This window comes from Eptatretus burgeri, chromosome 17 (assembly GCF_056783735.1).
Source record: "Eptatretus burgeri isolate ZD-2024b chromosome 17, Ebu_testis_v1, whole genome shotgun sequence".
In the NCBI taxonomy this organism is placed as follows: Eukaryota; Metazoa; Chordata; class Myxini; order Myxiniformes; family Myxinidae; genus Eptatretus; species Eptatretus burgeri.
Window position 1 is genome coordinate 60593433 of NC_140977.1, and position 25129 is coordinate 60618561.

A 25129-nucleotide genomic window follows, 5' to 3' on the forward strand; every position below is an offset into this window, starting at 1 on the left:
TGTGGTGAAAATGTTGTGTTATGACCTTTTTGTATTTTTCAGCATTAGCCTGGGATAACTAGGATGTTAACACGGTGATACGAAATGGCACGGCATGTCTTAATTACTGTTACCAAGCTTCAACAGTTCAACTTGACGGATTGTGGATTGCAGGAAGGATTCATTGAGACCCGAATGATGTCTGTTGGAGTGAACTCTCCCGTGGAGTGAATTATCGGGTTGTCCCATGAAGAAGCTGAATGTTTCGGCCTGTTTCACCTCACGTACAACTTTGTGCCCCGTCTGTATTCTACCGTCTTCCTTTTGGTCTTGCACCCTCTGCCCTTGGCACTCCTTGGTTATGGCATACAACGTACCGTGGTCCCGAAGCATCCCTTTCCTGTCAGTGATTGAGTCTCGAGTGAGACGCCTTAGTTTCTTTAGATTTGTTTTATTCTGATTGTATATAATTATTTATTATCGATTCCGTGTCCCCCTTTCTTTCCCCACCACCACCACCCGCCGTCATGTCTCTCCGCCGGTCAATCCTCCCTTGTTTGTGGTTCAGGAATAAACCCGTCTGTTTTGCAGAGTTTGAGGTTCTCGTGTCTCTTCTCACGACCCGCCATTAATTTGGAATCCCTCCACAAGAACTAAACCTGTTCAGTACATTGTGGGATTTTAACCTCCCGCCGCGACGAGCTTCACGTTAGTCGAGCCGTTAACGTGACATTTGGTGTCAGAAGTGGGATTTGGAACCGCAGCACTTCGAAATTTATAGTTAATTGGGGTCATTAGAACGCAGTGGTTCATGTTGTAAATTTCAAAATACAATGTATTTTAAAATTATTTTCTTGGAGAGCTCGGGAAGATGGCTCCACCAAATTTTGTGATTCGAGGGAGTAGTGAGGATGGAGGTGATGAACCGTGGTTGGGGGCATCCCCATCCCCCCCTTCCTGAGATGTTTGATGTCCATCCTGACCACATGTGAGCAATTCATAAATGGATGAGATTAAAATGGAAATGAAGGGAGATATGTGATTTGGGGTGACGTGGATAAAATTCCGGACTACTAATGGGAAAAAGGGATTCAAAGAGAATGAATGGATGAAGATCACAGAGAATCACATAAGCAGCGAAAGCGCAGGATGTTAAAACAGAATGAAAATTGTGTTTAAATCCGAGGGAAACGAAACCGTAGTTGAGATGAATGTTGTTGTTGCTATTTGAGGTGTATATGTGTGGAGTTTTAGCTCGGTTGGATATAACTATCGCGATTCTTCTTCTTTAAAAAAATTTTTTTTTTGTTTGCGCAAAAAATTCATTGCGGAAACGGGTGAAGCTTTTTTTGGTGAAAAGGGAAGATCGAAGATGTGATTAAACCGCAGAAGGAAAGGAACGAACGTCTGGGCTTTTGTGTGGTGATGGAAAAATCCTCGGAAACCAACGAGGTAAGGTGAACCCGTTTGTTTACTCATAAATGTGAGATGTGCCGTGTTTTTTGGCCTTGGTACAGTGTGCAGGGCGTTCTCTCCGGGTACAGTGTGCAGGGCGTTCTCTCCGGGTACAGTGTGCAGGGCGTTCTCTCCGGGTACAGTGTGCAGGGCGTTCTCTCCGGGTACAGTGTGCAGGGCGTTCTCTCCGGGTACAGTGTGCAGGGCGTTCTCTCCGGGTACAGTGTGCAGGGCGTTCTCTCCGGGTACAGTGTGCAGGGCGTTCTCTCCGGGTACAGTGTGCAGGGCGTTCTCTCCGGGTACAGTGTGCAGGGCGTTCTCTCCGGGTACAGTGTGCAGGGCGTTCTCTCCGGGTACAGTGTGCAGGGCGTTCTCTCCGGGTACAGTGTGTACGGCGTTCTCTCCGGGTACAGTGTGCAGGGCGTTCTCTCCGGGTACAGTGTGCAGGGCGTTCTCTCCGGGTACAGTGTGCAGGGCGTTCTCTCCGGGTACAGTGTGCAGGGCGTTCTCTCCGGGTACAGTGTGCAGGGCGTTCTCTCCGGGTACAGTGTGCAGGGCGTTCTCTCCGGGTACAGTGTGCAGGGCGTTCTCTCCGGGTACAGTGTGTACGGCGTTCTCTCCGGGTACAGTGTGCAGGGCGTTCTCTCCGGGTACAGTGTGTACGGCGTTCTCTCCGGGTACAGTGTGTACGGCGTTCTCTCCGGGTACAGTGTGCAGGGCGTTCTCTCCGGCTACAGTGTGCAGGGCGTTCTCTCCGGGTACAGTGTGTACGGCGTTCTCTCCGGGTACAGTGTGTACGGCGTTCTCCAGGGGTACAGTGTGTACGGCGTTCTCTCCGGGTACAGTGTGTACGGCGTTCTCCAGGGGTACAGTGTGTACGGCGTTCTCTCCAGGGGTACAGAGTGTACGGCGTTCTCCAGGGGTACAGAGTGTACGGCGTTCTCCAGGGGTACAGAGTGTACGGCGTTCTCCAGGGGTACAGAGTGTACGGCGTTCTCCAGGGGTACAGAGTGTACGGCGTTCTCCAGGGGTACAGAGTGTACGGCGTTCTCGAGGAGTACGGTGTGCACGGCGTTCTCCGGGGGTACGGTGTGCACGGCGTTCTCCGGGGGTACGGTGTGCACGGCGTTCTCCGGGGGTACGGTGTGCACGGCGTTCTCCGGGGGTACGGAGTGCACGGCGTTCTCCGGGGGTACGGAGTGCACGGCGTTCTCCGGGGTACGGAGTGCACGGCGTTCTCCGGGGTACGGAGTGCACGGCGTTCTCCGGGGGTACGGAGTGCACGGCGTTCTCCGGGGGTACGGTGTGCACGGCGTTCTCCGGGGGTACGGTGTGCACGGCGTTCTCCGGGGGTACGGTGTGCACGGCGTTCTCCGGGGGTACGGAGTGCACGGCGTTCTCCGGGGGTACGGAGTGCACGGCGTTCTCCGGGGGTACGGAGTGCACGGCGTTCTCCGGGGGTACGGAGTGCACGGCGTTCTCCGGGGGTACGGAGTGCACGGCGTTCTCCGGGGGTACGGAGTGCACGGCGTTCTCCGGGGGTACGGAGTGCACGGCGTTCTCCGGGGTACGGAGTGCACGGCGTTCTCCGGGGTACGGAGTGCACGGCGTTCTCTCCGGGGGTACGGAGTGCACGGCGTTCTCCGGGGTACGGAGTGCACGGCGTTCTCCGGGGTACGGAGTGCACGGCGTTCTCCGGGGGTACGGAGTGCACGGCGTTCTCCGGGGTACGGAGTGCACGGCGTTCTCCGGGGTACGGAGTGCACGGCGTTCTCCGGGGTACGGAGTGCACGGCGTTCTCCGGGGGTACGGAGTGCACGGCGTTCTCCGGGGGTACGGAGTGCACGGCGTTCTCCGGGGTACGGAGTGCACGGCGTTCTCCGGGGTACGGAGTGCACGGCGTTCTCTCCGGGGGTACGGAGTGCACGGCGTTCTCCGGGGTACGGAGTGCACGGCGTTTCTCCGGGGTACGGAGTGCACGGCGTTCTCCGGGGTACGGAGTGCACGGCGTTCTCCGGGGGTACGGAGTGCACGGCGTTCTCCGGGGGTACGGAGTGCACGGCGTTCTCCGGGGGTACGGAGTGCACGGCGTTCTCCGGGGGTACGGAGTGCACGGCGTTCTCCGGCGGCACGGAGTGCACGGCGTTCTCCGGGGGGACGGAGTGCACGCCGTCCTCCGGGGGCACGGAGTGCACGGCGTTCTCCGGGGGTACGGAGTGCACGGCGTTCTCCGGGGGTACGGAGTGCACGGCGTTCTCCGGGGGTACGGAGTGCACGGCGTTCTCCGGGGGTACGGAGTGCACGGCGTTCTCCGGGGTACGGAGTGCACGGCGTTCTCCGGGGTACGGAGTGCACGGCGTTCTCCGGGGGTACGGAGTGCACGGCGTTCTCCGGGGTACGGAGTGCACGGCGTTCTCCGGGGGTACGGAGTGCACGGCGTTCTCCGGGGTACGGAGTGCACGGCGTTCTCCGGGGGTACGGAGTGCACGGCGTTCTCCGGGGGTACGGAGTGCACGGCGTTCTCCGGGGTACGGAGTGCACGGCGTTCTCCGGGGTACGGAGAGTGCACGGCGTTCTCCGGGGGTACGGAGTGCACGGCGTTCTCCGGGGGTACGGAGTGCACGGCGTTCTCCGGGGGTACGGAGTGCACGGCGTTCTCCGGGGTACGGAGTGCACGGCGTTCTCCGGGGGTACGGAGTGCACGGCGTTCTCCGGGGTACGGAGTGCACGGCGTTCTCCGGGGGTACGGAGTGCACGGCGTTCTCCGGGGTACGGAGTGCACGGCGTTCTCTCCGGGGTACGGAGTGCACGGCGTTCTCCGGGGTACGGAGTGCACGGCGTTCTCCGGGGTACGGAGTGCACGGCGTTCTCTCCGGGGTACGGAGTGCACGGCGTTCTCCGGGGGTACGGAGTGCACGGCGTTCTCCGGGGTACGGAGTGCACGGCGTTCTCCGGGGTACGGAGTGCACGGCGTTCTCCGGGGTACGGAGTGCACGGCGTTCTCCGGGGTACGGAGTGCACGGCGTTCTCCGGGGTACGGAGTGCACGGCGTTCTCCGGGGGTACGGAGTGCACGGCGTTCTCCGGGGGTACGGAGTGCACGGCGTTCTCCGGGGGTACGGAGTGCACGGCGTTCTCCGGGGTACGGAGTGCACGGCGTTCTCCGGGGGTACGGAGTGCACGGCGTTCTCCGGGGTACGGAGTGCACGGCGTTCTCCGGGGTACGGAGTGCACGGCGTTCTCCGGGGGTACGGAGTGCACGGCGTTCTCCGGGGTACGGAGTGCACGGCGTTCTCCGGGGGTACGGAGTGCACGGCGTTCTCCGGGGTACGGAGTGCACGGCGTTCTCCGGGGTACGGAGTGCACGGCGTTCTCCGGGGTACGGAGTGCACGGCGTTCTCCGGGGTACGGAGTGCACGGCGTTCTCCGGGGTACGGAGTGCACGGCGTTCTCCGGGGGTACGGAGTGCACGGCGTTCTCCGGGGGTACGGAGTGCACGGCGTTCTCCGGGGGTACGGAGTGCACGGCGTTCTCCGGGGGTACGGAGTGCACGGCGTTCTCCGGGGTACGGAGTGCACGGCGTTCTCCGGGGTACGGAGTGCACGGCGTTCTCCGGGGGTACGGAGTGCACGGCGTTCTCCGGGGTACGGAGTGCACGGCGTTCTCCGGGGGTACGGAGTGCACGGCGTTCTCCGGGGGTACGGAGTGCACGGCGTTCTCCGGGGTACGGAGTGCACGGCGTTCTCCGGGGGTACGGAGTGCACGGCGTTCTCCGGGGTACGGAGTGCACGGCGTTCTCCGGGGGTACGGAGTGCACGGCGTTCTCCGGGGTACGGAGTGCACGGCGTTCTCCGGGGGTACGGAGTGCACGGCGTTCTCCGGGGTACGGAGTGCACGGCGTTCTCCGGGGTACGGAGTGCACGGCGTTCTCCGGGGGTACGGAGTGCACGGCGTTCTCCGGGGGTACGGAGTGCACGGCGTTCTCCGGGGGTACGGAGTGCACGGCGTTCTCCGGGGTACGGAGTGCACGGCGTTCTCCGGGGGTACGGAGTGCACGGCGTTCTCCGGGGTACGGAGTGCACGGCGTTCTCCGGGGGTACGGAGTGCACGGCGTTCTCCGGGGTACGGAGTGCACGGCGTTCTCCGGGGTACGGAGTGCACGGCGTTCTCCGGGGGTACGGAGTGCACGGCGTTCTCCGGGGGTACGGAGTGCACGGCGTTCTCCGGGGGTACGGAGTGCACGGCGTTCTCCGGGGGTACGGAGTGCACGGCGTTCTCCGGGGTACGGAGTGCACGGCGTTCTCCGGGGGTACGGAGTGCACGGCGTTCTCCGGGGTACGGAGTGCACGGCGTTCTCCGGGGTACGGAGTGCACGGCGTTCTCCGGGGGTACGGAGTGCACGGCGTTCTCCGGGGTACGGAGTGCACGGCGTTCGCCGGGGGTACGGAGTGCACGGCGTTCTCCGGGGGTACGGAGTGCACGGCGTTCTCCGGGGTACGGAGTGCACGGCGTTCTCTCCGGGGTACGGAGTGCACGGCGTTCTCCGGGGTACGGAGTGCACGGCGTTCTCCGGGGGTACGGAGTGCACGGCGTTCTCCGGGGGTACGGAGTGCACGGCGCTCTCCGGGGTACGGAGTGCACGGCGCTCTCCGGGGGTACGGAGTGCACGGCGTTCTCCGGGGTTACGGAGGGCACGGCGTTCTCCGGGGGTACGGAGTGCACGGCGTTCTCCGGGGGTACGGAGTGCACGGCGCTCTCCGGGGTACGGAGTGCACGGCGTTCTCCGGGGGTACGGAGTGCACGGCGTTCTCCGGGGTACGGAGTGCACGGCGTTCTCCGGGGGTACGGAGTGCACGGCGTTCTCCGGGGTGCGGAGTGCTCGGCGTGCTCCGGGGGTACGGAGTGCGCGGCGTTCTCCGGGGGTACGGAGTGCACGGCGTTCTCCGGGGTACGGAGTGCACGGCGTTCTCCGGGGGTACGGAGTGCACGGCGTTCTCCGGGGTACGGAGTGCACGGCGTTCTCCGGGGGTACGGAGTGCACGGCGTTCTCCGGGGTACGGAGTGCACGGCGTTCTCCGGGGTACGGAGTGCACGGCGTTCTCCGGGGGTACGGAGTGCACGGCGTTCTCCGGGGGTACGGAGTGCACGGCGTTCTCCGGGGCACGGAGTGCACGGCGTTCTCCGGGGGTACGGAGTGCACGGCGTTCTCCGGGGGTACGGAGTGCACGGCGTTCTCCGGGGGTACGGAGTGCACGGCGTTCTCCGGGGGTACGGAGTGCACGGCGTTCTCCGGGGGTACGGAGTGCACGGCGTTCTCCGGGGGTACGGAGTGCACGGCGTTCTCCGGGGTACGGAGTGCACGGCGTTCTCCGGGGTACGGAGTGCACGGCGTTCTCCGGGGGTACGGAGTGCACGGCGTTCTCCGGGGTACGGAGTGCACGGCGTTCTCCGGGGTACGGAGTGCACGGCGTTCTCCGGGGTACGGAGTGCACGGCGTTCTCCGGGGTACGGAGTGCACGGCGTTCTCCGGGGGTACGGAGTGCACGGCGTTCTCCGGGGTACGGAGTGCACGGCGTTCTCCGGGGGTACGGAGTGCACGGCGTTCTCCGGGGGTACGGAGTGCACGGCGTTCTCCGGGGTACGGAGTGCACGGCGTTCTCCGGGGTACGGAGTGCACGGCGTTCTCCGGGGTACGGAGTGCACGGCGTTCTCCGGGGTACGGAGTGCACGGCGTTCTCCGGGGTACGGAGTGCCCGGCGTCCTCCGGGGGTGCGGAGTGCGCGGCGTTCTCCGGGGGTACGGAGTGCACGGCGTTCTCCGGGGGTACGGAGTGCACGGCGTTCTCCGGGGTACGGAGTGCACGGCGTTCTCCGGGGTACGGAGTGCACGGCGTTCTCCGGGGGTACGGAGTGCACGGCGTTCTCCGGGGGTACGGAGTGCACGGCGTTCTCCGGGGTACGGAGTGCACGGCGTTCTCCGGGGGTACGGAGTGCACGGCGTTCTCCGGGGTACGGAGTGCACGGCGTTCTCCGGGGTACGGAGTGCACGGCGTTCTCCGGGGTACGGAGTGCACGGCGTTCTCCGGGGTACGGAGTGCACGGCGTTCTCCGGGGGTACGGAGTGCACGGCGTTCTCCGGGGTACGGAGTGCACGGCGTTCTCCGGGGTACGGAGTGCACGGCGTTCTCCGGGGGTACGGAGTGCACGGCGTTCTCCGGGGGTACGGAGTGCACGGCGTTCTCCGGGGTACGGAGTGCACGGCGTTCTCCGGGGGTACGGAGTGCACGGCGTTCTCCGGGGTACGGAGTGCACGGCGTTCTCCGGGGGTACGGAGTGCACGGCGTTCTCCGGGGTACGGAGTGCACGGCGTTCTCCGGGGTACGGAGTGCACGGCGTTCTCCGGGGTACGGAGTGCACGGCGTTCTCCGGGGTACGGAGTGCACGGCGTTCTCCGGGGGTACGGAGTGCACGGCGTTCTCCGGGGTACGGAGTGCACGGCGTTCTCCGGGGTACGGAGTGCACGGCGTTCTCCGGGGTACGGAGTGCACGGCGTTCTCCGGGGGTACGGAGTGCACGGCGTTCTCCGGGGTACGGAGTGCACGGCGTTCTCCGGGGGTACGGAGTGCACGGCGTTCTCCGGGGGTACGGAGTGCACGGCGTTCTCCGGGGGTACGGAGTGCACGGCGTTCTCCGGGGGTACGGAGTGCACGGCGTTCTCCGGGGTACGGAGTGCACGGCGTTCTCCGGGGTACGGAGTGCACGGCGTTCTCCGGGGGTACGGAGTGCACGGCGTTCTCCGGGGTACGGAGTGCACGGCGTTCTCCGGGGTACGGAGTGCACGGCGTTCTCCGGGGGTACGGAGTGCACGGCGTTCTCCGGGGTACGGAGTGCACGGCGTTCTCCGGGGGTACGGAGTGCACGGCGTTCTCCGGGGTACGGAGTGCACGGCGTTCTCCGGGGGTACGGAGTGCACGGCGTTCTCCGGGGTACGGAGTGCACGGCGTTCTCCGGGGTACGGAGTGCACGGCGTTCTCCGGGGGTACGGAGTGCACGGCGTTCTCCGGGGGTACGGAGTGCACGGCGTTCTCCGGGGTACGGAGTGCACGGCGTTCTCCGGGGGTACGGAGTGCACGGCGTTCTCCGGGGGTACGGAGTGCACGGCGTTCTCCGGGGTACGGAGTGCACGGCGTTCTCCGGGGTACGGAGTGCACGGCGTTCTCCGGGGTACGGAGTGCACGGCGTTCTCCGGGGGTACGGAGTGCACGGCGTTCTCCGGGGTACGGAGTGCACGGCGTTCTCCGGGGTACGGAGTGCACGGCGTTCTCCGGGGGTACGGAGTGCACGGCGTTCTCCGGGGGTACGGAGTGCACGGCGTTCTCCGGGGGTACGGAGTGCACGGCGTTCTCCGGGGGTACGGAGTGCACGGCGTTCTCCCGGGGGTACGGAGTGCACGGCGTTCTCCGGGGTACGGAGTGCACGGCGTTCTCCGGGGGTACGGAGTGCACGGCGTTCTCCGGGGGTACGGAGTGCACGGCGTTCTCCGGGGGTACGGAGTGCACGGCGTTCTCCGGGGTACGGAGTGCACGGCGTTCTCCGGGGGTACGGAGTGCACGGCGTTCTCCGGGGGTACGGAGTGCACGGCGTTCTCCGGGGTACGGAGTGCACGGCGTTCTCCGGGGGTACGGAGTGCACGGCGTTCTCCGGGGTACGGAGTGCACGGCGTTCTCCGGGGTACGGAGTGCACGGCGTTCTCCGGGGGTACGGAGTGCACGGCGTTCTCCGGGGTACGGAGTGCACGGCGTTCTCCGGGGTACGGAGTGCACGGCGTTCTCCGGGGTACGGAGTGCACGGCGTTCTCCGGGGTACGGAGTGCACGGCGTTCTCCGGGGTACGGAGTGCACGGCGTTCTCCGGGGTACGGAGTGCACGGCGTTCTCCGGGGGTACGGAGTGCACGGCGTTCTCCGGGGGTACGGAGTGCACGGCGTTCTCGGGGGTACGGAGTGCACGGCGTTCTCCGGGGGTACGGAGTGCACGGCGTTCTCCGGGGGTACGGAGTGCACGGCGTTCTCCGGGGGTACGGAGTGCACGGCGTTCTCCGGGGGTACGGAGTGCACGGCGTTCTCCGGGGGTACGGAGTGCACGGCGTTCTCCGGGGTACGGAGTGCACGGCGTTCTCCGGGGTACGGAGTGCACGGCGTTCTCCGGGGTACGGAGTGCACGGCGTTCTCCGGGGGTACGGAGTGCACGGCGTTCTCCGGGGTACGGAGTGCACGGCGTTCTCCGGGGGTACGGAGTGCACGGCGTTCTCCGGGGTACGGAGTGCACGGCGTTCTCCGGGGTACGGAGTGCACGGCGTTCTCCGGGGGTACGGAGTGCACGGCGTTCTCCGGGGTACGGAGTGCACGGCGTTCTCCGGGGGTACGGAGTGCACGGCGTTCTCCGGGGTACGGAGTGCACGGCGTTCTCCGGGGGTACGGAGTGCACGGCGTTCTCCGGGGGTACGGAGTGCACGGCGTTCTCCGGGGGTACGGAGTGCACGGCGTTCTCCGGGGTACGGAGTGCACGGCGTTCTCCGGGGTACGGAGTGCACGGCGTTCTCCGGGGGTACGGAGTGCACGGCGTTCTCCGGGGTACGGAGTGCACGGCGTTCTCCGGGGGTACGGAGTGCACGGCGTTCTCCGGGGGTACGGAGTGCACGGCGTTCTCCGGGGTACGGAGTGCACGGCGTTCTCCGGGGTACGGAGTGCACGGCGTTCTCCGGGGTACGGAGTGCACGGCGTTCTCCGGGGGTACGGAGTGCACGGCGTTCTCCGGGGTACGGAGTGCACGGCGTTCTCCGGGGGTACGGAGTGCACGGCGTTCTCCGGGGTACGGAGTGCACGGCGTTCTCCGGGGGTACGGAGTGCACGGCGTTCTCCGGGCGTACGGCGTGCACGGCGTTCTCCGGGGGTACGGAGTGCACGGCGTTCTCCGGGGGTACGGAGTGCACGGCGTTCTCCGGGGTACGGAGTGCACGGCGTTCTCCGGGGGTACGGAGTGCACGGCGTTCTCCGGGGGTACGGAGTGCACGGCGTTCTCCGGGGTACGGAGTGCACGGCGTTCTCCGGGGGTACGGAGTGCACGGCGTTCTCCGGGGTACGGAGTGCACGGCGTTCTCCGGGGGTACGGAGTGCACGGCGTTCTCCGGGGTACGGAGTGCACGGCGTTCTCCGGGGGAACGGAGTGCACGGCGTTCTCCGGGGGTACGGAGTGCACGGCGTTCTCCGGGGTACGGAGTGCACGGCGTTCTCCGGGGTACGGAGTGCACGGCGTTCTCCGGGGGTACGGAGTGCACGGCGTTCTCCGGGGGTACGGAGTGCACGGCGTTCTCCGGGGTACGGAGTGCACGGCGTTCTCCGGGGGTACGGAGTGCACGGCGTTCTCCGGGGTACGGAGTGCACGGCGTTCTCCGGGGGTACGGAGTGCACGGCGTTCTCCGGGGTACGGAGTGCACGGCGTTCTCCGGGGGTACGGAGTGCACGGCGTTCTCCGGGGTACGGAGTGCACGGCGTTCTCCGGGGTACGGAGTGCACGGCGTTCTCCGGGGTACGGAGTGCACGGCGTTCTCCGGGGGTACGGAGTGCACGGCGTTCTCCGGGGTACGGAGTGCACGGCGTTCTCCGGGGGTACGGAGTGCACGGCGTTCTCCGGGGTACGGAGTGCACGGCGTTCTCCGGGGTACGGAGTGCACGGCGTTCTCCGGGGGTACGGAGTGCACGGCGTTCTCCGGGGTACGGAGTGCACGGCGTTCTCCGGGGTACGGAGTGCACGGCGTTCTCCGGGGGTACGGAGTGCACGGCGTTCTCCGGGGTACGGAGTGCACGGCGTTCTCCGGGGTACGGAGTGCACGGCGTTCTCTCCGGGGGTACGGAGTGCACGGCGTTCTCCGGGGTACGGAGTGCACGGCGTTCTCCGGGGTACGGAGTGCACGGCGTTCTCCGGGGTACGGAGTGCACGGCGTTCTCCGGGGTACGGAGTGCACGGCGTTCTCCGGGGGTACGGAGTGCACGGCGTTCTCCGGGGTACGGAGTGCACGGCGTTCTCCGGGGGTACGGAGTGCACGGCGTTCTCCGGGGGTACGGAGTGCACGGCGTTCTCCGGGGTACGGAGTGCACGGCGTTCTCCGGGGTACGGAGTGCACGGCGTTCTCCGGGGGTACGGAGTGCACGGCGTTCTCCGGGGGTACGGAGTGCACGGCGTTCTCCGGGGGTACGGAGTGCACGGCGTTCTCCGGGGTACGGAGTGCACGGCGTTCTCCGGGGTACGGAGTGCACGGCGTTCTCCGGGGGTACGGAGTGCACGGCGTTCTCCGGGGTACGGAGTGCACGGCGTTCTCCGGGGTACGGAGTGCACGGCGTTCTCCGGGGTACGGAGTGCACGGCGTTCTCGAGGGTACGGAGTGCACGGCGTTCTCCGGGGTACGGAGTGCACGGCGTTCTCCGGGGGTACGGAGTGCACGGCGTTCTCCGGGGTACGGAGTGCACGGCGTTCTCCGGGGGTACGGAGTGCACGGCGTTCTCCGGGGTACGGAGTGCACGGCGTTCTCCGGGGGTACGGAGTGCACGGCGTTCTCCGGGGGTACGGAGTGCACGGCGTTCTCCGGGGTACGGAGTGCACGGCGTTCTCCGGGGTACGGAGTGCACGGCGTTCTCCGGGGGTACGGAGTGCACGGCGTTCTCCGGGGTACGGAGTGCACGGCGTTCTCCGGGGTACGGAGTGCACGGCGTTCTCCGGGGGTACGGAGTGCACGGCGTTCTCCGGGGTACGGAGTGCACGGCGTTCTCCGGGGGTACGGAGTGCACGGCGTTCTCCGGGGGTACGGAGTGCACGGCGTTCTCCGGGGTACGGAGTGCACGGCGTTCTCCGGGGGTACGGAGTGCACGGCGTTCTCCGGGGGTACGGAGTGCACGGCGTTCTCCGGGGTACGGAGTGCACGGCGTTCTCCGGGGTACGGAGTGCACGGCGTTCTCCGGGGGTACGGAGTGCACGGCGTTCTCCGGGGTACGGAGTGCACGGCGTTCTCCGGGGTACGGAGTGCACGGCGTTCTCCGGTGTACGGAGTGCACGGCGTTCTCCGGGGGTACGGAGTGCACGGCGTTCTCCGGGGGTACGGAGTGCACGGCGTTCTCCGGGGGTACGGAGTGCACGGCGTTCGCCGGGGTACGGAGTGCACGGCGTTCTCCGGGGTACGGAGTGCACGGCGTTCTCCGGGGTACGGAGTGCACGGCGTTCTCCGGGGTACGGAGTGCACGGCGTTCTCCGGGGGTACGGAGTGCACGGCGTTCTCCGGGGTACGGAGTGCACGGCGTTCTCCGGGGGTACGGAGTGCACGGCGTTCTCCGGGGGTACGGAGTGCACGGCGTTCTCCGGGGGTACGGAGTGCACGGCGTTCTCCGGGGGTACGGAGTGCACGGCGTTCTCCGGGGGTACGGAGTGCACGGCGTTCTCCGGGGTACGGAGTGCACGGCGTTCTCCGGGGGTACGGAGTGCACGGCGTTCTCCGGGGGTACGGAGTGCACGGCGTTCTCCGGGGGTACGGAGTGCACGGCGTTCTCCGGGGGTACGGAGTGCACGGCGTTCTCCGGGGGTACGGAGTGCACGGCGTTCTCCGGGGGTACGGAGTGCACGGCGTTCTCCGGGGGTACGGAGTGCACGGCGTTCTCCGGGGGTACGGAGTGCACGGCGTTCTCCGGGGGTACGGAGTGCACGGCGTTCTCGGGGGGTACGGTGTGCACGGCGTTCTCCGGGGGGTACGGTTTGCACGGCGTTCTCCGGGGGGTACGGTTTGCACGGCGTTCTCCGGGGGGTACGGTTTGCACGGCGTTCTCCGGGGGGTACGGTTTGCACGGCGTTCTCCGGGGGGTACCGTTTGCACGGCGTTCTCCGGGGGGTACGGTTTGCACGGCGTTCTCCGGGGGGTACGGTTTGCACGGCGTTCTCCGGGGGGTACGGTTTGCACGGCGTTCTCTCGGGGTACGGTGTGCACGGCGTTCTCTCGGGGTACGGTGTTCTCCCGGGGTACAGTGTATACGGCGTTCTATTGTGATAGTGTTTTTGGTCGTTCTCTTGTACAGTGTGTACGGTGTTCTCTGGGGGTACAGTGTGTACGGCGTTCTATTGTGATAGTGTTTTAGGTCGTTCTCTTGTACAGTGTGTACGGTATTCTCTTGGGGTACAGTGTGTACGGTGTTCTCTTGGGGTACAGTGTGTACGGCGTTCTCCTGGGGTATAGTGTGTACGGCGTTCTATTGTGATAGTGTTTTTGGTCGTTCTCGGGGTACAGTGTGTGCGGCGCTCTCTCGGGGCACAGTGTGTGCGGCGCTCTCTCGGGGCACAGTGTGTGCGGCGCTCTCTCGGGGCACAGTGTGTGCGGCGCTCTCTCGGGGCACAGTGTGTGCGGCGCTCTCTCGGGGCACAGTGTGTGCGGCGCTCTCTCGGGGCACAGTGTGTGCGGCGCTCTCTCGGGGCACAGTGTGTGCGGCGCTCTCTCGGGGCACAGTGTGTGCGGCGCTCTCTCGGGGCACAGTGTGTGCGGCGCTCTCTCGGGGCACAGTGCGTGCGGCGCTCTCTCGGGGCACAGTGCGTGCGGCGCTCTCTCGGGGCACAGTGCGTGCGGCGCTCTCTCGGGGCACAGTGCGTGCGGCGCTCTCTCGGGGCACAGTGCGTGCGGCGCTCTCTCGGGGCACAGTGCGTGCGGCGCTCTCTCGGGGCACAGTGCGTGCGGCGCTCTCTCGGGGCACAGTGCGTGCGGCGCTCTCTCGGGGCACAGTGCGTGCGGCGCTCTCTCGGGGTACAGTGCGTGCGGCGCTCTCTCGGGGTACAGTGCGTGCGGCGCTCTCTCGGGGTACAGTGCGTGCGGCGCTCTCTCGGGGTACAGTGCGTGCGGCGCTCTCTCGGGGTACAGTGCGTGCGGCGCTCTCTCGGGGTACAGTGCGTGCGGCGCTCTCTCGGGGTACAGTGCGTGCGGCGCTCTCTCGGGGTACAGTGCGTGCGGCGCTCTCTCGGGGTACAGTGCGTGCGGCGCTCTCTCGGGGTACAGTGCGTGCGGCGCTCTCTCGGGGTACAGTGCGTGCGGCGCTCTCTCGGGGTACAGTGCGTGCGGCGCTCTCTCGTGGTACAGTGCGTGCGGCGCTCTCTCGGGGTACAGTGCGTGCGGCGCTCTCTCGGGTGCAGTGCGTGCGGCGCTCTCTCGGGGTACAGTGCGTGCGGCGCTCTCTCGGGGTACAGTGCGTGCGGCGCTCTCTCGGGGTACAGTGCGTGCGGCGCTCTCTCGGGGTACAGTGCGTGCGGCGCTCTCTCGGGTGCAGTGCGTGCGGCGCTCTCTCGGGGTACAGTGCGTGCGGCGCTCTCTCGGGGTACAGTGCGTGCGGCGCTCTCTCGGGGTACAGTGCGTGCGGCGCTCTCTCGGGGTACAGTGCGTGCGGCGCTCTCTCGGGGTACAGTGCGTGCGGCGCTCTCTCGGGGTACAGTGCGTGCGGCGCTCTCTCGGGGTACAGTGCGTGCGGCGCTCTCTCGGGGTACAGTGCGTGCGGCGCTCTCTCGGGGTACAGTGCGTGCGGCGCTCTCTCGGGGTACAGTGCGTGCGGCGCTCTCTCGGGGTACAGTGCGTGCGGCGCTCTCTCGGGGTACAGTGCGTGCGGCGCTCTCTCGGGGTACAGTGCGTGAGGCGCTCTCTCGGGGTACAGTGCGTGCGGCGCTCTCTCGGGTGCAGTGCGTGCGGCGTTCTCTCGGTGTGCAGTGCGTGCGGCGTTCTCTCGGGTGCAGTGTATACGGCGTTCTATTGTGGCACAGTGAGTACGGCGTTCTCCCGCGGTACAGTGCGCACGGCGTTCTTCCGGGTTGCAGTGCGCACGGCGTTCTTCCGGGTTGCAGTGCGCACGGCGTTCTTCCGGGTTGCAGTGCGCACGGCGTTCTTCCGGGTTGCAGTGCGCACGGCGTTCTTCCGGGTTGCAGTGCGCACGGCGTTCTTCCGGGTTGCAGTGCGCACGGCGTTCTTCCGGGTTGCAGTGCGCACGGCGTTCTTCCGGGTTGCAGTGCGCACGGCGTTCTTCCGGGTTGCAGTGCGCACGGCGTTCTTCCGGGTTGCAGTGCGCACGGCGTTCTTCCGGGTTGCAGTGCGCACGGCGTTCTTCCGGGTTGCAGTGCGCACGGCGTTCTTCCGGGTTGCAGTGCGCACGGCGTTCTTCCGGGTTGCAGTGCGCACGGCGTTCTTCCGGGTTGCAGTGCGCACGGCGTTCTTCCGGGTTGCAGTGCACATTTTCGTTAAGGTTCACTGCCTGATTTTTTTTTGGTGAGGTACAGTGTACACCGTGTTTTGGTCGGGTGGAGTGTACAGTTTCACGCGTTCCCAGCTGGTCCCTGACTGATCGCGCGTTCCCCGCTGGTTCTCGACCTGATCGCGCGTTCCCCGCTGTTTCTCGACTTGATCGCGCGTTCCCCGCTGTTTCTCGACTTGATCGCGCGTTCCCCGCTGGTTCTCGACTTGATCGCTCGTTCCCCGCTGTTTCTCGACTTGATCGCGCGTTCCCCGCTGTTTCTCGACTTGATCGCTCGTTCCCCGCTGGTTCTCGACTTGATCGCTCGTTCCCCGCTGGTTCTCGACTTGATCGCTCGTTCCCCGCTGTTTCTCGACTTGATCGCGCGTTCCCTGCTGTTTCTCGACTTGATCGCTCGTTCCCCGCTGGTTCTCGACTTGATCGCGCGTTCCCCGCTGGTTCTCGACTTGATCGCTCGTTCCCCGCTGGTTCTCGACTTGATCGCTCGTTCCCCGCTGGTTCTCGACTTGATCGCTCGTTCCCCGCTGGTTCTCGACTTGATCGCTCGTTCCCCGCTGGTTCTCGACCTGATCGCTCGTTCCCCGCTGGTTCTCGACTTGATCGCTGGTTCCCGACTTGATCGCTCGTTCTCCGCTAGTTCCCGACTTGATCGCTGTGCTGCTACACCTTTGAAGGGTTTAACTATTTTCGCATTATTTGATTTATCTCCCTGGTCCTTAACCCTGACTTTTGTTTTTTATCTGTGTTTTTCATTCTGCACTTTATAATCCTTTCTGTAAAATGTTTTTTTTATTTTTTTTTTTAAGGGTGAACTTGTGAATAAGAATGAAATCCCTGCATTCAGAGAACATTTGGTAAGTCATTTTTATTACCTTCGCAGGAGGAGAGAGAGGGTCTTGCGTTTTGGTCCGTTTGTTTGTTAATTGCCGGAATCCTTCGGATTTCGGCGATTATGTTGGTCGGTTGTGTGTGTCTGTCTATCTGTCTTTTTCTTTGTGTGTTTGTTGACCCTGTAGCAGCCACACCGTTTCAGCGATCATGACCAAACTGGGTACAGACGTCGGCCATGGTCCAACTTAGACACTTGTCGTTTTTGGTGAATCTAGATCAAAGGTCAAGGTCACCGAAAAACCGAAATTCTTATTTTCGCAATAACGTCTGCTAAAATGGTCGTATCGACTTCAAACCAAATCCAAAATGTGCATCTTCTAATACTGCATCCAACCATATGTCTCATTGGGGTGTCAGTCACACCAACACCCTTCTTCGCGGTCGGGGGTTGTATGTCAGGGGGGGTCGGGTCAAAAATTTCAAATTGCGATTAAAAAAACGCCATTTCAAGTCCTATTGACTTCCAAGTTATGATCATGACCAAACTAAGTGCAATAACTCATTAAACAGTAGCACTATCGACTTTTTAGAACCAATTTGATTTCCAGGTTTTTGTTTTTTCAGAGATCATGGAGATATGACAAAGTTATTCCGGCAATTCCTTGCTCAACGAGCAATTTCATTTGTTTTTGTTTGTTTGTTTGCCCGCACAGAACTTTCGCGTTATTCTTCACAACAGCTCGTCCGATTGAGATGAAATTTTCAGCATTGGAGCGACTACTCATGTAGAATGCTTTATTGATAACTACCAGTGGCAGAGTTCCCATCTAACCGGCGAGCTTGTACCAACCATGCAACACTTTTTTGTCTACAATTTCAGGGCTCGTTATAAGAGCTACCATACAGAACTTATAACAAAAGGAGCAGTAAACAAGAGGGTCGGGAGAGGGACGCACAAAACAGTAAGGAACAGAGACATTAGGAGATCTGTGGAAGGATGAGAGATGGGGCGGGGTAGATGGGTAAACAAGATAAACACTATAGGGACTTTCAGGAAGAAAAGCAGGGAATTCGAAGGAGGTCGGTTTGAGGTGGATTAACAGGGGTAGAAAAGAACGAGGATTTGGATGGGGGACGATAAGAGGTGGTGGTGAACGGCTGATTTGAAGGCCTGGAGGAAAGAATGGGATTGAAGAGAGTGTGGGAGTTTGTTACAATGGTGGGGAAAAAGAGGAATGAAAGAGTGAAGGTGAGCAGTGATTCGTGATTTTGGTAGTTTTACCAGAAGGGGGTTGCTAGTGGACCTTGAGCGCCCTGTGGAAATATGGTGGGGACAAATCGCGGACAGAGCGGGGTCCAGGGGGGGGGGGCGAGACCAGAGAGAAGCCTGTATATGACAGACCACTGACCTGCCTACGGTGAGAGAGTGAGAGGCCCAAAGACTCAACCTCATCGCGGGAGATACCAGTGATCCGAAATTCTTTGGTTTCCACAGCGTGAAGCCGAGAAAGGTTGGAGGCAGGATCACCAGCCCAGAAGGGAGAGCAGTACTCCATCAGGCTGCGGACAAAAGCTTCGTATGTAGTCAGGAGCGCAGGTTGGCCGAGGAAGGGCTTTGCACGATGGAGGATTCCCGGTCGGCGACTGACTTTGGAGGCCAGGTTGGAAATGTGGCTTTCCCAGGAAGGATCATGGCAGATGGTGAGACCCAGAACTTGAAAGAAAGGACTTCTTCCATCGGATTGTTGAGAAAGTAGATGGCGGGGTGGGGGGGGGGTCCGTCCGTAGACACATAGTGAGAGTATGAGATTTGTCATGATTTGAAAGACATGTTCCGTGTGCTGGACCAGCTTGTGATTTTATCCAGGTCTGCAGAGAGTGAAGAGGCTGCTGTTTGCTAGTCTGAGGGATGTCAGATAGTACGGCAGAGGCTGGAGTCATCAGCTAATAGACAAAGTGGATTTTCCAGAGCCTGAGAGATAAAGAGGATTTTGCAGGGTCAAGAACACTGCATCGAGGAACTCCAGCCTGGATGGGAAGAGAAGATGAAAGAACTCCATTGAGAGCCACGCATTGACTGTGACAGGAGAGGAAGTCTGCAAGCCATGAGTGGAGATGGCCTTGGATACCATAGGAAGAGTTTGGTGAGCAGGACAGGGTACCAGACCGTGTCAAAAGCAAGTGATATTGTTGTGGTGCCGGGTCTCGGTGGCAAGCACGACCGCTAGGGGCAGCAGTAGAGTCGGCTCCACCGAACGCCTGGAATTTAGGTCGTACCTTTCGGATAAATCTGAAAGGTCACAGGTCCCTTATTGGACCGACGATCGCCAATAGTTCGACCACATGGGGTAGGGTCAATTGCCAATTTCAATATACCTTAATACCCATGCAGTCTACCTACCGGGGAACCACACCCTCGGCCGAGTCTGTCCGATCCGATTCTCAGATAACGGCTAGGATCCGGCGTAACCGAGCGGAGTTACCAGAGCTGCGCCGGACCAAATGAACAATTTACCCTTGCTATCTCTCAATACACAGTGTGCTAAGCCAATGAAAGAAACCCAGAAACGAGCTGGTACATTCAACAAAAGGGATATTTATTTATAACAATAATCGGGGAGGGAACAGAGCAGAGTTATCACGAATAAAGAATGTAATGTACAATGAGCAAAAGAAAGCACTTACACAATTCTACTTGAAGACTGGCCCACATACAGACACACACCTAAAGAAATAGACCCCGTCGGGTCTTTATTGAAGGTTTCCAGCATGAGGAAAGGTGAGCTGAAGACCAGAGCTAGCTTGGACCTTCCTGCCTTGTGCACCCCTTGACGATCTGGCTTGGTGGGACTTGAACCCGCAACTCTGCCGCTGCAAGCACCGGGTACGGAGGGCAGCGTCGGGCTCCAGCATGCTCCTCCGGCACGTGATGAGACAGCGAGCACCAGCAGAGGAGACAGGCAGGCAATTCTCATCCTGACAGACTCGCAGGCAGGTGATCCTCTCGGGACAGGCTCAAGGGGAGAAAAGAAAAGACGTCCTCGCGCACACCCGCTCTTCTCTTCACCCCCCACCCCCCCCGACGCAACTCGCCTTCGGATTGGCCGGTGGGTTGTCAGGCGACTCGTGGCGGCCTCCCGATCGGCTGGGGCGCGCGTGTGGTGCTCGCCCACCGCTCATTGGCTGGAGGAAACGCTCTCTGTCCCTCCTCTGAGCGGAGCTTCGATCCGAATCGACGAAGGCTCCGCCCACATCCTCAGCCAAAAACACTTGCGTAATGGCGACCGGTCGAGTGCGGGAAGGTGGCTTGTTGTAGTGGATGTAGTTGTAGTAGCTGTAGTTGTTGTTGGTGAAGAAATCCTAACTATAAAATAATTCACAGTGCATGTACAATTAATCACCCATTATAGTTTAAACATAGGACAGGACCCTACCGAGAAACACATACTTACCGATATTGTTGCGAATCTGGAAGCCATGAGCACTCAACATTCAGGTCCCCATAGCTGTTATTTCGATAAGTATATGTGGATATATAGGGAATTTCCCCTCTGTCTCATGGGAATTAAGTGTGTATGCACTGTGAAGTTATTTTATAGCTAGGATTTTTACATCAACAACGCCAACAACAACACTCTGCTTGCTGCATTGTCCGTGCTCTCCGCGCACTCACGAAGCGTTTCGTTCTGGCCTGGCGCCAAATAAGAGTATGCGTCATTTTGCGGCCAATGGGCGACGAGCAGATCAGAGCCGGGGCAGTCCATTGCAAGAAGGCGGAGCCGCGACACACGGTCCGCCCAATGAGAGCAGGCCACGGATGAGCGGACCACGCCTGAGCCGGACGAGAAAAGAAAAGTAAAAACGAATAATTGCGTCCCCATCTACTCGAGCGTGCTTCGGTCTGGTCTGCTTCTGACGTGCGCCAGACGAGACGCCTCGGATGCGCGTGGTGCAAACAGCAAGAGGGTGACCATCTCATCACGGGAGATCAACTCGTCTCGCCTCCTCTGGGTTTAGCTGCCCTGGTCCGTTCTTTGGCGACGGGTGCTCCGGGAAGGTGCGGATGTCGAACCGCGCGAACGCGGCCAGGTAGCCAGCCACGTTCTCGTCCCTCAGCTCGACTTCCCTCCGAGCTGAAGGAATAATAAAGACCTCGAGGTCCATCTCTCTTTCTGGGTATCTATGTATGCGTGTGCATGTGTGTGTCCGTGGGGCCCCATCTATAAGTAGAATTGTTAAATGCTTTCAGTCGGATAACTCTGCTCTTTGTGTGTTTTCTTCCCCCCTCCCCCCCATTATAAATAAAGCCCCTGATAAATGTTCCAGCTCGTTTCTGTGTTTTCTTCATTGGTTTAGCACCTTGCATGTTGAAATTGGGAAGTGGCAAATTGTGCATTTGGACCGACGGACCTCGGTAACCATCCGCTCGGGTTAAGCACGGTTCAAGCACGCTAACGGCTCGTTCCGCTCGAGCTCCGCCGAGGGTGAATTTCCCCGGTAGTTTGGACGATGTGGGTATTTAGGTAAATTGAAATTGGCAATGGACCGTATCCCACGCGGTCGACCTCTTGGCGATCTTCGGTCCAATAAGGGATCCGTCGGCTCCGAATTATCCGGGGTGACGACCTATAAATTCTGGGTGTTCGGTGGAGCCGGCTCTACTGCTCCATCTAGCGGTCGTGCTCACCACCGAAACTCGTCCCCACAACAATATAACTGATCTATAGGACCTGTATGTTGAGTGCTCGTGGCTTCCAGATTCGTAACAATATGTCTGGGGATATGGCTCTGATTTCATGTCTGGCATTGAGGACCTCCATCCATTGTTGGGAGAGCAGAAGCAGCATATCCAGCGTAGAGTGACCTGGTCCGAAACCAAATTGATGAACGGAAATCAAGCCATTGGAGAAGAGGAAGGATTTCATGTCTGAAGCGATGATGGATTCCATGACCTTGCTGATGATTGGGAGAAGGCTGATTGGTCTGTAGTTGCAGGGATCTGTTTGTGTACCTTTTTTATGCAGGGCAGTAATGTTTGCTGATTTCCAAGCAGAGGGCAGATGACCTTGAGCCAATGAGAGGGTGAATAGAACAGAGAGAGGGTGAGCAAGAGCAGAAAGCTGGTTTTTAGGACACGGGGGCTGATGCAGTCTGGACCGGTTGCAGAATCTGAGTTGAGGTTTGACAGCAAACTCTCCACCTTGTCAGGAGAAAAGGACATAGAGTCCAGGGACAGGTGAGTGCGACTGAGTAAGGTGGGAAGAGAAAGCGATGGGTTTCGGACACAAGATTTTGCTGCAAACACCGAGTTTAGGCATTCAGCTTTTTCATGTGCGGTATCAGCAGTGCGGCCATTTGAGGTGAGGGAGGGGATGGAGGGGGAACATACACCAGAAACATATTTGATTAGACGCCACCAGGATTTTGAGGAGGGAGAGAGGTTTGAGAGTTCAGACTTGAGAATAGAAAGATGTTGTTTTCTGGCTCTCCTGAGGGTAGATACACACTTGTTGCGAGTTTCATAGAAGGAACTGAGATTGTCTTCAGTTGGGTTAGCTATCCATGCATCAAATACATGTTGTTTCAGGACAACTGCCTCGCCACAACCTTAAGTGATCCATGGGCGGGAGGAAGGGGAGGACAACTGAAGATGAGGGGGGGATAAATCTCTGCATGAGGAAGAGCAAGTTTAATGAAAGAATTCCCAGGATGAGTTGATGTTGGAGAAAGTAGAGATGGGAGACCAGTCTCGAAGTTTGATGGCTGCTTGAACATCCTGTAAGTCGGCCTGAGTGTAGTGCCAGAGTCGACCGGGCTGAGGTGGTTCTCTAATAACAGCCAGAGATGACCGCTTTAACAAGCATGTGGTCAGATGAACCAATTGGAGAAGAAGAACAGATATTTTCAGGGAAATTTGTAAATTTCCCTGAAGAGATGGAGTACCATTGGTTGAGATCCGAGCCAGGAAGTTGACGGATTGTGTCGGTCTCAATGAGTGTTTTGCTGAAGTGGCATGACAGGTGAGAGAGGTACCCACACCTAGCCAACTGGCATGATGACAATTGAAGTCACCACATATGAGGAAGAGAGAGTTCGGATGAGAGTATAGAAGTTGGTCCATGTTTTTGGATAGTGAGGTGTAAATGGAGTCATCACTGTTTGGCGGACGGTACAACACACAGATAAACATGAGGTGGGAGCGGAGGGGAAGCTGTGGCCAGTGGTATTCCTTTGGGGGTGTGGGGGAGTGAGGGCAGAGCATGGTGAGTGAGGAATAGAGTCTTTGATAGAGAGCAACTCCGCCGCCAGGACGAGGCTCAGGTCAATCATACCGTAGGAGGGAGTAACCAGGGAGAGATACTTGGGAGTCAGAGATGTCTTGAGGGAGGAAAGTTTCTGTTAAACAGATTATGTCTGGTTTGTCACTGTCAACCTGTTTGGAGAGATCAGTTAGGTTAGAGCGAAGGCCCCGGATGTTTGAGGTCCACACTGTTCAGGAAGAGGAAGGGGAGAGGCTTTGGGTGCAGGGGAGAGGAGGGGGAGGGTAGGACAAGGGAGGAGAAGTGGAGGTCGTGAGAGTTGTTGACAGTTGATGACACGTTGTGGAAGAGCTTGGGGAGAGGATCGGATGGGGAGCAGGACAAAGGGCTGGGTGGTGAAGGAATGAATTGCAGTGGGGAGTAATAGAGAGGGCAAAGAGAAGTGGGAGAATGAAGGAGGTGGAGGAATGAGCTTGAAGAGAGAGGTTGTGGGAAGGAGGCAGCTTTGTCGATGCGAGGGGGGGCAGCTTTGAGATGGGGGAGTGAGAGGTGAGATTTGAAAAGGAGGGGGGAGAATTGAGGTGGAAGTATTGAGGGAGAGGGGTTTGGTGGGAGCTTTTGAGAGACAGACAGACATAGAGTCGTCACTATTGGAAGGATGGTACAACACACAGATAAACAAGAGGTGGGAACGGAGAGGAAGTTACAAGCAGAGGTACTCCTCGGATTTGAGAGGTGTGAGAGCAATACATGGTGAGAAATGGAATTCTTGATGTGCAGTGCAACTCCACCGCTTGGACGGGGTTCAGATCGATCAAACCAGAGGATACAATAACCAGGGAGAGATACGAAGGAGTCGGGGATGCCCCGTTGGAGGAGGGAGTCTGTTAAACAGATGATGTCGAGTTTATCGACAGTGGCCTGGATTGAGAGATCTGTCAGGTTGGAGCAGAGGCCTCTTATGTTCCGGATGGGTGGAGGAACTACTGATAGGATGGAGAAATGTGGAAAAGAGCAAGGAGAGGGTGATAGCCAGGAAGGTTTGGGGAGGGGAAGAAACGAAGCGAGGATGGAGAGGAGTGGAAGGGGGAAGCATAGAGGGGGCAGGATGAGGGGTGGAGTAGGTGGGGGTGGGGGTGGTACTGACATGGAGATGTTTGACACCATGAATGGATGTGAAGGGGAATATTTTGTCGTGTGCACACAGCCATTGCAAAATTGACGCCTCACAATTCCCAGGCTGGATAACCTGCGAGAGACTTCCTGGGTGGGAAGGTGTTGGTGAGTGTTTTTGGCTGTAAGTGAAAGAGGATGAACTCAGCGTTTAGGAGTAAGGAGGTTTTGGGAAATAAGCCTCGTCAAAGAGAAAAGTAAGAGATTTTGATGAAAATTCACCACAACTGTGATGTACCAAAGTATATTGGCTGCATCAAAATCTGCACTCATGAGGGGGGGGGGGGGTTCAGGCCCTAAGGGGGTCTATGGGAGGGGGGGTTCAGGCCCTAAGGGGGTCTATGGGAGGGGGGGTTTGGCCCTAAGGGGGTCTATGGGGGATGTTGTCCCCCCCCAAAATAGGTATTTGCTCTCTTCTCCGAAACTACACACACAATTTCGATGAAACTTGACCACAACCTTCACACCCATGATGTATGAAAGTTTGTTCACAGCATTAAAAAAATTCAGGGTCTTAAGAGAGTCTGCGGTGGGTTTGAGTGACTGTTGCTCCTGATCTAGGTGAGCTTCAGGACACGCGGTCCTATTTTTACTTTGCCTGCCTGGGAGTCGAACAAAATTAAAAATCATTCTAAACAGGAAACCTACTGTTTTCAAGGGCATCATAAAGGATATGAACCACAGGCATGAATAACGAATGTAAAGGCCCCGTCACACCTTGACGTTTTAGCCAGGAATGGCAACGTATAAAAATGCATGTAAAATGTTGGCGTATGCTGAAGTTTTGAGGTTTTTTTTTTTTTTTAAGTTTTGGTCGTATTCATAACGTGTTGGTCGTATGCATAACGTATTAGTAACGGGCACAGAACGTTTTGTTGTGTTAAAGATAGCTTATACCAACGAATGCTTAGCCTGTTGTCGGCGTTCACAACCTATGCCCAACGACAGTTTAACTTAGTCATAGTGCGCTGCACGAATCGCCGACGAACTCGTGGCGTTCTCTGTTAAAAACCTGCCGCACGCCGATTTAAATCAAACTGCCTGAAAATTGGAAGTGTCAACATCGCAGTCACACCTTGATGATTTATCCAGCGTATGCCGACCTATGAAAAATGTG

General features: G+C 60.1%; 1 protein-coding gene across 2 annotated transcripts in view; it reads left to right on the top strand.

Annotated features, from left to right (window-relative positions):
- Positions 1-1271: 1271 nt before the first annotated feature.
- PEX14 (peroxisomal biogenesis factor 14) overlaps positions 1272-25129 on the top strand; it is a 41575-nt gene continuing 17717 nt past the window's right edge. Inside the window, exons 1-2 of one of the 2 annotated variants that reach the window (XM_085863192.1) lie at positions 1272-1431; positions 16555-16602. In XM_085863192.1, coding sequence (XP_085719318.1) covers positions 1405-1431; positions 16555-16602 — 75 coding nt within the window. In that variant the 5' untranslated portion in view covers positions 1272-1404. The remainder of the gene's footprint in view (positions 1432-16554; positions 16603-25129) is intronic. The other variant, XM_085863193.1, reaches the window with a different exon arrangement.